The sequence below is a fragment of the Ctenopharyngodon idella genome, chromosome 18 (assembly GCF_019924925.1).
Source record: "Ctenopharyngodon idella isolate HZGC_01 chromosome 18, HZGC01, whole genome shotgun sequence".
Lineage (NCBI taxonomy): Eukaryota > Metazoa > Chordata > Actinopteri > Cypriniformes > Xenocyprididae > Ctenopharyngodon > Ctenopharyngodon idella.
Window position 1 is genome coordinate 30,440,522 of NC_067237.1, and position 12,464 is coordinate 30,452,985.

Genomic DNA, 12,464 nt, shown 5'->3' on the forward strand with positions numbered 1-12,464 from the left:
TGAAAATTACCCCAAGCTTTACTCACCCTCAAGCCATCTTAGGTGTATATGACTTTCTTCTTTCTGATGAACACAATCGGAGAAATATTAATAAATATCCTGACGCATCCGAGCTTTATAATGGCAGTGAGCGAGATCAACGAGTATGAGCTGAAGAAAGTGTCTCCATCCATCATAAATGTACTCCACACGGCTCCGGGCGGGTTAATTAAGTCCTTCTGAAGAGAAGCGATGCGTTTGTGTAAAAAAACCCTAAAACATATTTAACAAGTTATGAAGTAAAATATATAGCTTCCGCCAGACCGCCTTCCGTATTCAACGTACGCAGAAAGTGTAAACTGGTGTCGCGTCAATTAAGCTTTTTCCGTAAGTTGAATAGGGAAGGCGTAGGACGTAGTGTAAGCTTTTTGAACGACGACAGTTTTACACTTTCTTCGTAAGTTGATTACGGAAGGCGGTCTGAAGCTAGATAGTACGAAAGCTAGATATTTTACTTCATAACTTGTTAAATATGGATTTTTTTTTTTTTTTTACACAAATGTAAAATTGTATGTTTATGATGGATGGATGTGGATGGAAGGACTGTCTTCAGCTCATACTCGTTGATCTCGCTCACTGCCATTATAATGCTCGGATGTGTCAGGATATTTATTAATATTTCTCCGATTGTGTTCATCAGAAAGAAGAAAGTCATATACACTTAGGATGGCTTGAGGGTGAGTAAAGCTTAGGGTAATTTTTATTTGAAAGTGAACTAATCCCTTAAAGGGATAGTTCACCCAAAAATGAAATTTCTGTCATCATTTACTTACCGTTATGTTGTTCCAAACCTGTATGACTTTCTTTCTTCTGTTAAACACAAAAGAAAATATTTTAAAGCTGCAGTCCATAAGTTTTGCCTCTTTGTAGCCATCTTTGTTCGAAACCTGCAATTGCAGTTATTTGCGGAATTATCATCTTTACGTGGGTTGTGCATCGGCACGGCTCCTCAGCGCAGATGAATCTAATGCTTTGAGGAGATTGTGTGGCTGTCAGTCACCGCACCGGTGGATACTGTACAGGTACTTTGGAATTTGTAGCCACCACTTTTGTTCTGACCAACTGAGAAAAAAAGCAAGTGTATTAGCATTACCTGTAGATTTCAATTTCTGTACAGTCTAATCTCTATTTGTCCATTTTTCATACCATACAATCCGCCATCAAAATGATAAGTTTAATTATTCCAGCTGCTGTGAGAAAAGGCTATAAATGATCCGTCAACTGCAGCATCCTCACTTGCAATATAGCCTACTAGCTGGGACTCCTTTATGTAAACAGACGTGATGTAATGACGTAAAGACAAACGGCAGCATGCTCGAATTTCTCGCAGAAACCTACCAGTACCGCTCAAATTAGAAAACATTATTACAAGCTTACCGTTGAATCAGGCTAAGGTATGGAGATAGTTTTGAATACTGGCTGGTTATGTACTTGCTCAAAAATTGATTTTGGATCATTTTTAAACAAAAAATTTACGGACTGCAGCTTTAAATAATGTTGGTAACCAGACAGTTGACGGTAGCCATTGACTTCCTTAGAATTTTTTTTTTCCTACTATGGAAGTTACTGGCTACCGTCAACTGTCTGGTTACCAACATTATTTAAAATATCTTCTTTTGTGTTCAACTGAAAAAAGAAACTTATACAGGTTTGGAACAACTTGAGAGTGAATAAGTGATGACAAAATTGTCATTTTTGGGTGAACTATCCCTTTAAGGCCCAATAATCTGGATTCTGAAGCAAAACTAGTTACCGCCACACTAAGCTACAGCAACCATTATAACTGCTTGAGATTGACAAATAAAGTGACATGTAAATAATATAGTATTTAATTGCAGTAATGTGGATTTGAACATTTACAGGAGTCAGACCGTCTTGCACCAGTTCTGCTGTCCAGCCCCAGAGGCCCCAGAGGGAGATTCCATAACCTGCTCCAGGTAAGGATGACACCTTCTATAACAAGCCAATCAGAAGAGAGTTACACTTTCTACACGACAGGCAAAATGTGCAGTATGAGCAACAGTACAGTGATGCAGTAAGAAGAGTGTGAATATACATGTTTACCACAGATGTCTGCATTGGTTAAGTATTTCATCTTTGAATGGTAGTGGTTTTCTGTTTGCGGTCCCTGTTCTCTTGGCCTGAGGCATTCTGGGTGATGGGATTCAAGCTAGCGGAGTGTAAGTGTGTGTGTGTTTGCGAGAAAGAGAGTTAGTGCATGTTGCAGGTGTAGCTTAACCGTGGTCCGTCCTCTGTCTGATAGACTGGAAAACTCTCGGCATGGATAAGCACCATCACTCAGGTGGAGAGAGAGGCTGTGTGTGTATGTGTGTGCGTGTTTGTGTGCGTGAATGCATGTGCGAATGTGGCAGCTCTGCACTATTTTGGGAACTTCAAACCATCTGAGCTTTGTTGACTGCATATTTTATGCTGCCAAGAAAACCAAGTCTTAAAAGCTATTCATAATAAAACAGTACATAATAACTGTGAACATAATCAGATCCAAACAACAGAAAATTTATACTTTTGTGTCCAAATTTAAAGAAATTTTTGTGGTAAACATAAAAGAGCAGCTTTATTTCTATAGAAAATCTATTTTGATTTTGTGCCAATAACGATTGAAAAAAGGGAAAAGAAGAACCAAGATAAACAAAAAAACTATTAACTTTACAGTAAAAACTGGCTGATGTGGTAACAGCGGTATTATGGGATGCCTGTATAATTTATATCTTATAATTGTATATTTCATTAAGTGAAATGTTAATATACCAATCTACTTAAACTGCATTTTTAATTATATGGTATTTAATTTTTTATTACTTCTAAAAAACATTAATTTGTTAGTATTTAACAGTAAAATACACATATATAATGTCATGTTAAACCATTTACAATTTTCACTGCACTTTAAGAAAGAAAAGTCGTAAAATTGCAGCCAAATGTTAATATGAAGGAATTTTCAGTATTCATTTTTTCACAGGTGTTTCACCTGTATTTTGAATTACATATCGCATGTTTTGTGTTTCAGGGCTGAAGGAAATGTCTGTAAACTTTTCTCAAAGGACATTATCCATTTTTCTACAGATATTTCTTCTTACAGTGTATATAATAAGGTATCTTATAGTTAAGCATTGTTTTTACTGCGGCATCAGATGTAGAAATTACATTATTTACAGCCTAGAGAAAACATGCTTGTAGGGCTGGACGATATGACCTAAAATCAAAACCTCGATTAATTGAACATTTTACCTTCATTACGATTAATGAACAATTTTTTTTTTCCCTCATAATTCACTGACAAGGTTTGTACTGTAAATATGCTTAACTATTAAAGGTGGGATATTTTTTCCTAATGAAAGAGTGCTCCGACATAGCAGCTCACTTTCAGCAGTTATTTTATCTATGGTTCGTAACATTTCTTACAGATTCCTGCCCGTTGTAAATCAGATACAGATAAATTAGCACAGTACCAGTCCATTTATTTGAATGCATTAATGAGAGCGACTGCATGTGTGAATTAGTCATACCGTCTCTCTATTAATTGTGAAGCTGTTGGATGTAAGTAGTTACTTCAAAAGTAGAAAAATATATGCTATAACTTGAGTTTCTAAGCTACTTTAGTGATAAATCACAGGACAGCGTTGACAACGAGTTTCTGCACTACTCTGCGCGCGATGTTCACATGATGTGCAGCTACTGTCGTCTGTATGAGTGTTCGTGTGCCACAATGCATCAGCGCAGTAGCTCAATATAATGATGGTCTAAAATTGCTTGAATGTTCAAACTGGCAAGCTTTTAGTTTAAACACATACAATTGACAAACTTTCATGAGGACGCAAGCGAAAGTGATCTCACTTCGGGGATCGTTTGTGTGCGCCTCCGTGTTGCTTCCATGCCGCTGACTTGAGGGGGCGGAGTCACATGACTACACATGCAGTAGTATGTTTTTAAGCGTGAAGTATTAACAGGATTAAAAAACCAAAATAACCGACATGGGAAAATTACGTCGGTTAGAGGTTCTGAATTTCGGTTTGATTACTTTTCGATTAATTGTCCAGCCCTACATGCTTGACTGTTCAAAACTTGTTGCCGCTTTGTAGTTATTAGAGTGTTCTGAGTGTTTTTTGAGCATGTTTCTATGTAGTTGCTAGGGTGCTCTGATGGTTACTAGGGCATTTTGGGAGGTGACTTAGTGATATTTTTGTCCGTAGCACAAATGGTCCAGGTTCGCTGATGAACTTGAAGTTTAATGATTAGGGTTTGAAGTTTGTTTAAATCATTAACCCTAAGCCTGAGCAAGCATCACTAATGAAGTTTGCCAATGTTATTGATGAACAGGAGAGAGCAGCTTTAATTTTCGCAGAAAGCCTATTGCGATTGTGTGCCAGTTATTTCCCAACTGATTAGTACATGGGGTTATTGAGAAAAATGGAAAAAAGGGGAAAATATAAGCAGGAATTAGCTTCTCACCTCTTATTTACAGGAATAGACTGCCTGGGTTTCTGCTTTATGCTGAAACTTGTCGTCACGCACAATCTGTTTTTAAACAGCTTGAGAGAGAAAGCATATTTATTTGAGTCATATCACAGGAAATGACATCAAACTCTTTGCTACCTGCATGACTCTCTCACATAAAGGATGATATCACATTTCAGTTTGGGTCCTCAGATCAATTGCGTAGGAAACTAATGATCTGTACCGACCATGTGGATTGGCGTCTGTTTTCACTCTCGTTTAAAGGTTCTGCTGCATTTGTTCTCGTTCCTCAGAGGCAAACAGTACTTGGTGCATGAAAGATGGAAAACCCTACTCTCTGCTCCTCGTGTATGAGTGCTTACAGAGCTAAAGTGGCCTTTACTCCAGGGTAGCAGCTAATGTGCTGACAGTGAATGCAGTCTGCAGTGTGCTTGTGTGTGTTGTAAACCCGTGTCTACACTGAGAGAGAACCTAGAGAAAATGGAAATGGGGTTGAGCTGTGTTGTTAAGCAGAAGAAACGTACTTTGTGACATCTCTCATGATTTAAACATCTGCTTTCCACTCAAAGACGCTTTTCATGAGCTCAACATGAGAGGAAAATGGCTTTGTCATGTATGGGCTTACGCAAGATTGTGTGGGGTGTTAACCTCTGAGATTTGGTTTGATTGAGTCTTTGGTTTTTAGAATTTATAATTATGACTGTACTATGCAAGTAACCAAATATTTTATTGTATTTAATAAATAATTTAATTAGAAGCAGAAGCAGTGTTTTATACACGTTGTGATTTATTCTCATATATATATATATGCAATTTAAATAAAATGTATTCAATGAATGGTTTAAAATGAAAAACTGAATAACGCTGTTTTATTTTATTTTATTGTAATTAAATTTTTGCTTATCTCATTCAATGTTTCATGACAATTAAATGATGATTTGAAATGATGACCTAAACCCTTCATTTTATTACCTCATTTTCCATGACGACTGTGTTGAATTTGAAATCCGTGAAACCCTGCATGTAGTAATTAAGCAGAGTTAATTAGTCTTGAATGCGCACTGGGTTCTGATCAGTCTAGATTAAAAGACAGCAAATCTGGGTCAGCCACTGCTCACTTGTGTCATTCAAAACCTCAGCTCGGTTCCTGCTGCAGGAGAGGAACAGAAAGATGAGAAAAAAGACGATCAGCCTGACGTGCCGCCCTGCTCACATCCTCCAGAATATGAGCTCTCTCCTGATCTCAAACAAAAACAGGTAAGCCCCAACGGACAGGCTTCTGTGCATGTGAAACTGTTTGTTAGAGATATTAAGAGCTTGAAAAGATGAGATCATTTTAAGTTAATCAGTATCTATCTATCTATGTGCAGATAGAGGAACTGGAGCAAAAGTATGGTGGTCCTCTAATTTCTCGGCGTGCGGCCTGTAAGATTCAGATGGCGTTTCGTCAGTACCAGCTCAGCAAAAACTTCCAGAAGATCCGTAACTCAGTTCTGGAGAGTGGGATCCCGCGGCGTATGTCAGTGCGCAGGGTCCGGGTGCAGAGGGAAAGTTTCTCTGCTGAACGGGCGCTAATGGAAGGATGTTCACTCATGGGCATTCCGCTCACACACTCCACGTCACTGCCGGGGGCCACTACAACCACACTCACACACCTGGAGGACACATTCACAGAACAGGTACAGTTACACCATTAACATACATGATGATACAGCAAGAATTCTGTGCAATCAGTTCAGCATATTTAGTTCAAGTACACAAACTATTCTGTTCTATTCATTCATACCATTTTATTGCTTGATTCTACTGCATTTGTTCTTTCTCTTCTGTCCTTCTGTTTTGTTGTTCTGTTCTATTCAAATGTTATTCTATTCTGTTGTATTATGTTCTATTATATTCCATTCTGCTCTATTCTATTTTTCTACTCTATTGTATTCAGTTCTGTTCTATTCAAATATGTTTTTCTATTTTGTTGTATTCTGTTTTATTCTATTCTATTCTATTCAAATATGTTGTTCTATTATGTTGTATTTGGTTCTATTCTATTCCGTTCTGTTTCATTAAATTAAAATATTTTGTATTCTGTTCTATTTAATTCAAATTTGTTCTATTCTATTGTAAAAGTTGTATTCAGGAAGGAAGATGAAGACAGATGAATAGATCAAAATACTCCAAGTTTAATTACAACAATCCAAACAGGCAAGACAGGCAGGGTTAACACAACATAATGTAATGTAGTTCGGACCAGGACAGAGTGAACAGGATTAACTAAAATATCAAACACAACCGAGGATAATTAATAGAACACAGCTGACACATATGAACTAATAACAATGGTAACCGGGGAGACAGATGAATGGCGGAACACTGAACAAAGGAACATGTGACAAATGAAAACATACTGAAAGTCCATGAAACTGAACATAAACAGTACTGAACGTGACATATCGCCCCCCTCCGGCAAGGTGCAACTTTGAGCCGTGGCAGAACAGAGGGAGGGCCGGAGGGGGCTTTGGAGGAGGACAAGGTGATGGAGAAGGGATGGTGAGAGGCAGACAAGGAGAGATGATGGCAGGATGAAGTGAAAGGATGGTGATAGTGGGATGACGAGACACAGGTGACAATGATGGTGGTTGGTCGATGGCACAGACCCAGAGTTCCCTAAGTGCCAACAGCCCACGGCGGAGCCGAGGGAGGGAGGAGTCCAGGTGGTGACGAGGCTGATGACAGCTGGGGGATGACTGTCGGAGACAGAGCCGGTGGACCCGCAGGCGCAGACCGAGGGTCGAGGGAGCTGAGCGACATCGCTAGTGCAGAAGACCCAGGCGATGTCTCGATGCTGAGCGTCGTAGGTGGAGCCAGAGTACCCGAGGACAGGGACGACGCTGGTGAGACCCCGCAGGGAGGATGGAGCCCGCTGTAGCTGTAGGGGAGGAGGGACAGAGCGCAGCGGATGGCCCGGATGTCTGTGGTGTAGGCAGAGAGACGACAGACTAAGGGGGAGCTGACGGGACGAGGGAACCCGGTGGAGTAATTCGGACGAGGGTCTCTGGAGGAGCCGAAGGTGGGAGGAGCCAGGGTGGAGCCGACAGGTCGACAGGCCGAGATGGAATGAAGGGATCCGAGGCCAGAGGCGGAGCCGCCGGATTCTCCTTGATAGGCGCTGTTGATGGTTGCCCGACCTGCAGCTCGACATCCTGACAGGGCGTAGAGACAGCGCAGGGCTGCAAACATCCAGAAGCGATGGGGCTGGAGGACTGGCTGAGCTCTGTAGTGGTGGAAGTGACAGGAGACTGGACATGATGATGGTGTCCTTAAACAACGATGAAGATTCAGATAATGGGTGGGATAGGGTGGGAGATGACAAGTCCCTGTCGAAGTCGATCAGCCAGTCCTCTGCTTCTGTTCCCTCGTCCACTGGGGTCACGGGCTCACACCCCTGGTCTGAACCACGTTGGGGCACTGTTTCTCTTTTCCTCTGGCTCTCTCGTCGCGGTGGGTGGTGCCGCTCGGTCTGCGGGGGGCTCACGTGACATCTCCGTGGTTGCTGGTGTAGAAGCGTGCTCTGGGTCTGGCTGCTCTCTGGATCGGGACACGATGCTCTCCAAACACCTAACGATAGTCTCCATCCAGTTCAGTCCATTGGTGTTTGGGAGGTCGACGGGATGATTGTAGTTGGCCCCGATCCAGAAAAGCAACTTCAGGGTCTCGTCGTCGAGGGGGCTGGTGATGGCAAGATGACAAAAGCCCGGTCGTCCATTTTGTGCGGTCCGATCTTCTGTAACACTTGTGTTCAGATAGGAAGATGAAGACAGACAAATAGATCAAAATACTCCAAGTTTAATTACAACAATCCACATAGGCAGACAGGCAGGGTTAACACAACACAACGTAACGTAACGTAACGTAGATCGGACCAGGACAGAGTGAACAGGAGGAACTTAATAGAACACAGCTGACACATATGAACTAATAACGATGGTAACCGGGGAGACAGACGAGTGGCGGGAAACTGAACAAAGGAACATGTGACAAATGAAAGTCCATGAAACAGAAACTAAACAGTACTGAACGTGACATCTATTCTATTCTCTTCTATTTAAATATGGTGTTCTATTCTGTTGTATTTGGTTCTATTTTATTCCGTTCTATTTCATTAAATTCAAATATGTTGTATTCTGCTCTATTTTATTCAAATTTGTTCTATTCTGTTGTATTTGGTTCTATTCCATTCTATTTCATTAAATTCAAATATGTCATATTCTGTTCTATTTTTATTTAAATTTGTTCTATTCTATTTTATTCAAATATGTTGTTCTATTCAAGTCAAGTCAACTTTATTTATTTATTTATTTATTTAGCGCTTTATACAATACAGATTGTTTCAAAGCAGCTTTACAGTGATAACAGAAAAATTATGCATTTTGGCTGTTGTTCAGCTGAAGTCAGTTCAATGTTGACTCAGTTCCGTTGTAAAGATCATTCTGTTGTATTTGGTTCTATTCTATTCTGTTCTATTCTATTCAATTCAAATATGTTGTTCTGTTCTGTTGTATTTGGTTTTATTATATTCTGTTCTATTTCATGTTCTGTTGTATTTTATTCAAATTTGTTCTATTCTATTCTATTCTATTCTATTCTATTCTGTCCTCCCTGCCAGGTTCAGTCATTAGCACGGTCTATTGACGAGGCTTTGAGCAGCTGGAGTTCTGTTCGAGACGGGGAAGGAGAGAAGTCCTCTGCGGCCCCTCCCTCTGGATCCCATTCCGAGGGGCTCCTGATGGACCCCCTACAGGAGGCCACGTCGAGCGGCTGTGGGGAGAGCATACCCCGCAGTGCCAGTAAACTCATGATGGCTTTCAGAGATGTGACTGTTCAAATTGATAACCACAACTTTCGCCTCTCCTCCTCCTCCATGCTGGAATCGGTATCCCTTGGTAACGGCGTATCCAAGGAGACTGGCTCGGAACCCCAAAAGGGGGGAAAGATCGCAGGCCAGTCGGCATCATCAGCCCCGGCAGCGCCTGAGTTTCCAGCTCCACCTCCCAGCGAGGAAGAGAAAGAGAACCAACAGCCAACCGGATTGGATGCACTGACAGCAGGGGCGGGACTGGAGGGGAAACAGACCAATCAGATTGCGCCCGAGACGGCGGAAAACAGCTCAGAGCCCGTCAGTAGCAGCAGCACCTCGACATCAGCGTGTGAAACGATGATTCTGTCTCTGCCCCGCCCACACTGCCAGGACACGCCCTGTGGCACGCTGTCGACGGATATTGCACGCAAACGCCTTTACCGCATAGGACTCAACCTCTTCAATGTGTGAGTACAAAGATTAAAGATAAATCTTTCTTTTAAAGGTCAAGTATGTAAAATTTAGGAGGATCTTTTGACAGAAATGCAATATAATATACATAACTATGTTTTCATTGGTGTATAAAGACCTTACATAATGAACCGTTATGTTTTTATTACCTTAGAATGAGCCATTTCTTTTAGAATGAGCCATTTCTTTCTACATACACCATTGCGCCGCCATTTTTCTACAGTAGCCCTAAATGGACAAACTGCTTTACAGAGCACGTTTGCTTGACTAGCTACTCTTTGCTGTTTAGACAACGACATCTTTGTCCTGTGTCAGCCACCGTAGCTTCTGTATGTGCTTTGAAAGGGAGGGGTGAGCGGTGGCCTGAGCCGTTGGTTGCGATTTGCAACCTCACCGCTAGATGGCGCCAAAATTTACACACTGCACCTTTAAAGGAACACTCCACTTATTTTGAAAATAGGCTCATTTTCCAACTCCCCAAGAGTTAAACAGTTGAGTTTTACCGTAATAATCAAGGAACTTTGCTGCCGTACCATGGGTGCAGCAGGCGCAATGATATTACGCAGTGCCTGTGACCCCTGCTTGCACAGGGAGCGTGCCTTGCAACCATGGTATATATAATCGTAATATCATTGCGCCTGCTGCACCCATGGTACGGCAGCAAAGTTCCTTGATTATTACGCCGGAATGACAGTATAGTTCCTAGTCATATCGGCCTAGAAAATTGCAACTTTTCATTTTCCGTCGGTCTTAGTACACGATGTAACTACAGAAGAGTCAAGTTTTAAATAGGAAAAATATTGAAACTCTTTGGTCATTTTTTAACGAGATGCTAACAGTCTAATCAGATTCAATGAACTATGCTAAGCTATGCTAAAAGTGGTACCGCCAGACCCGGAGATCGGCTGAATGGATTCGAAAACTCAACTGTTTAACTCTAGGGGAGTTGGAAAATGAGCCTATTTTCAAAAAAAGTGGAGTGTTCCTTTAAACTTATTTTTTTCAGTTAGTTGCCAAGGCAACATTTCATTTAAGTTTTTTATATTTTATTTTAGCTTTATTTTAACTACCAAAAACAATTTTCAATAGTTGTAGTTCACAAAAACAGCACTGCAAATCTTATGATCTTCATGAGGAAAACTGATGTTTTCTGTCATGGTACGGTTCAAGTTAATCTGTCCCTAGATCATTTCATTTTTTGAAGAAAGGTGCTCTGAATGTTTTTTTTAGCATGTTGCTATGCTGTTGCTAGGGTCTTCTGGGTGGTTGCTACATATTTATTTACTGGCCCAAGTCCAAAGAGCCCACCCTCACGTTGAACACTACGTATGATATTCTGGTTTCAAGATATTGATTCAATTTCTGAACTTAAGGATGTAGAATTGCAATTTGAATATACAAAAGTAAAATTAAATTTGAAGAAATTCATATAACTATAATATTTAACTACAAAAGCAAAGTTTGTCATGGTACATTTCGGCTTGTCAAAGTCTCATTCGAAAGTTTTGAAACAGTTTAAAGGTTTATAGGTCTTAACGAACAAACAAACGTTTGATAGATTTGTTCCAAATAATAATGCAAAATATGAGCAACACTAATAGTGATGTGTGCCTTAGCAAGACCCACTAAATCTAATTTAAAAACAATAGAATTTATTGGCAGGTACATTTGCTGTAAATAAAAAATAATTTCACAAAAGAGCTTTTGTTTGCCGGGTCAGTTTGCCCATGAATAAAGAGTTGAGTGCATTTTCATTATGCCTGCTGATACACACTGACACATACACACACACACACACACTTGCACATGTATACATACACACATACTCAAGAAGACTATATTATACTCCCTCAGGGGTGATTGTGAAGCTCTTTCTCTGCTCCATTTTGTGTGTGTAGCTCTTTCAGACACACACACACACACATATACAGAGAGAGAGAGAGAATAAAGCCAATCCTCAGAGGCTTCAGAGTGCATCAGCACTCAATTGAAATCTCAGATCAGATTCACTTTGACATGCTTGACGTGAGTAGCACCACGGTTGCCATGGTAACCAGGTGATCTACACTGGCACAGTTTTACTCAGGCTGTGTGACTAAGGGACAATGTTGTTTTTACAAGGTTTCTGTCAAGATGTATGTGGATATTGTAATTTTTTCAGCCATTCACTCACAATGAGTAGCACGTTTGGGGTGACGCACGTGTGTGTGCATGTTTGCACGTGCGTTTGCCCGTATAAGGTCGGATGTGACCTGTGAAGATGTTCAGCGTGCTGGAAATAATGCACGTTACAGTGATGTCATCTCGGAATGCGGTGCTAAAGAAAGCAAGAAACAGACAAATACAGAGAGAGACTGAGAAAGAAATATCAGTATTATTATAAATGAACATCTCAATGCAATAGTGCAAATAAAACAGAAACTTTCACTGGTGTCCATTAAAAAAGTAAGACCATATGGCTTATTTTTTCCTTTAAATCAACTTATAATGAAGCAATGTCCTTTAATAATTCTGTTCTAGCTCCACTCTGAGTTTTTCATTTCACACTCCTTGCTTTCACTACTTGCTTTATTTGAAATGTCTTTATAAAGGTCTTTACTGTCACTTTTGATCAATTTAATCCAGC

At 40.5% G+C, this 12,464-nt stretch overlaps 1 protein-coding gene across 3 annotated transcripts in view; it reads left to right on the plus strand.

Annotated features, from left to right (window-relative positions):
• iqsec3b (IQ motif and Sec7 domain ArfGEF 3b) overlaps window positions 1-12,464 on the plus strand; it is a 28,587-nt gene that overhangs the window by 2,524 nt on the left and 13,599 nt on the right. For all 3 annotated transcript variants that reach the window (XM_051871133.1, XM_051871134.1, XM_051871132.1), the window contains exons 2-5: window positions 1,902-1,976; window positions 5,655-5,772; window positions 5,886-6,194; window positions 9,176-9,834. In XM_051871133.1, the coding sequence (XP_051727093.1) occupies window positions 1,902-1,976; window positions 5,655-5,772; window positions 5,886-6,194; window positions 9,176-9,834 (1,161 nt within the window). The remainder of the gene's footprint in view (window positions 1-1,901; window positions 1,977-5,654; window positions 5,773-5,885; window positions 6,195-9,175; window positions 9,835-12,464) is intronic.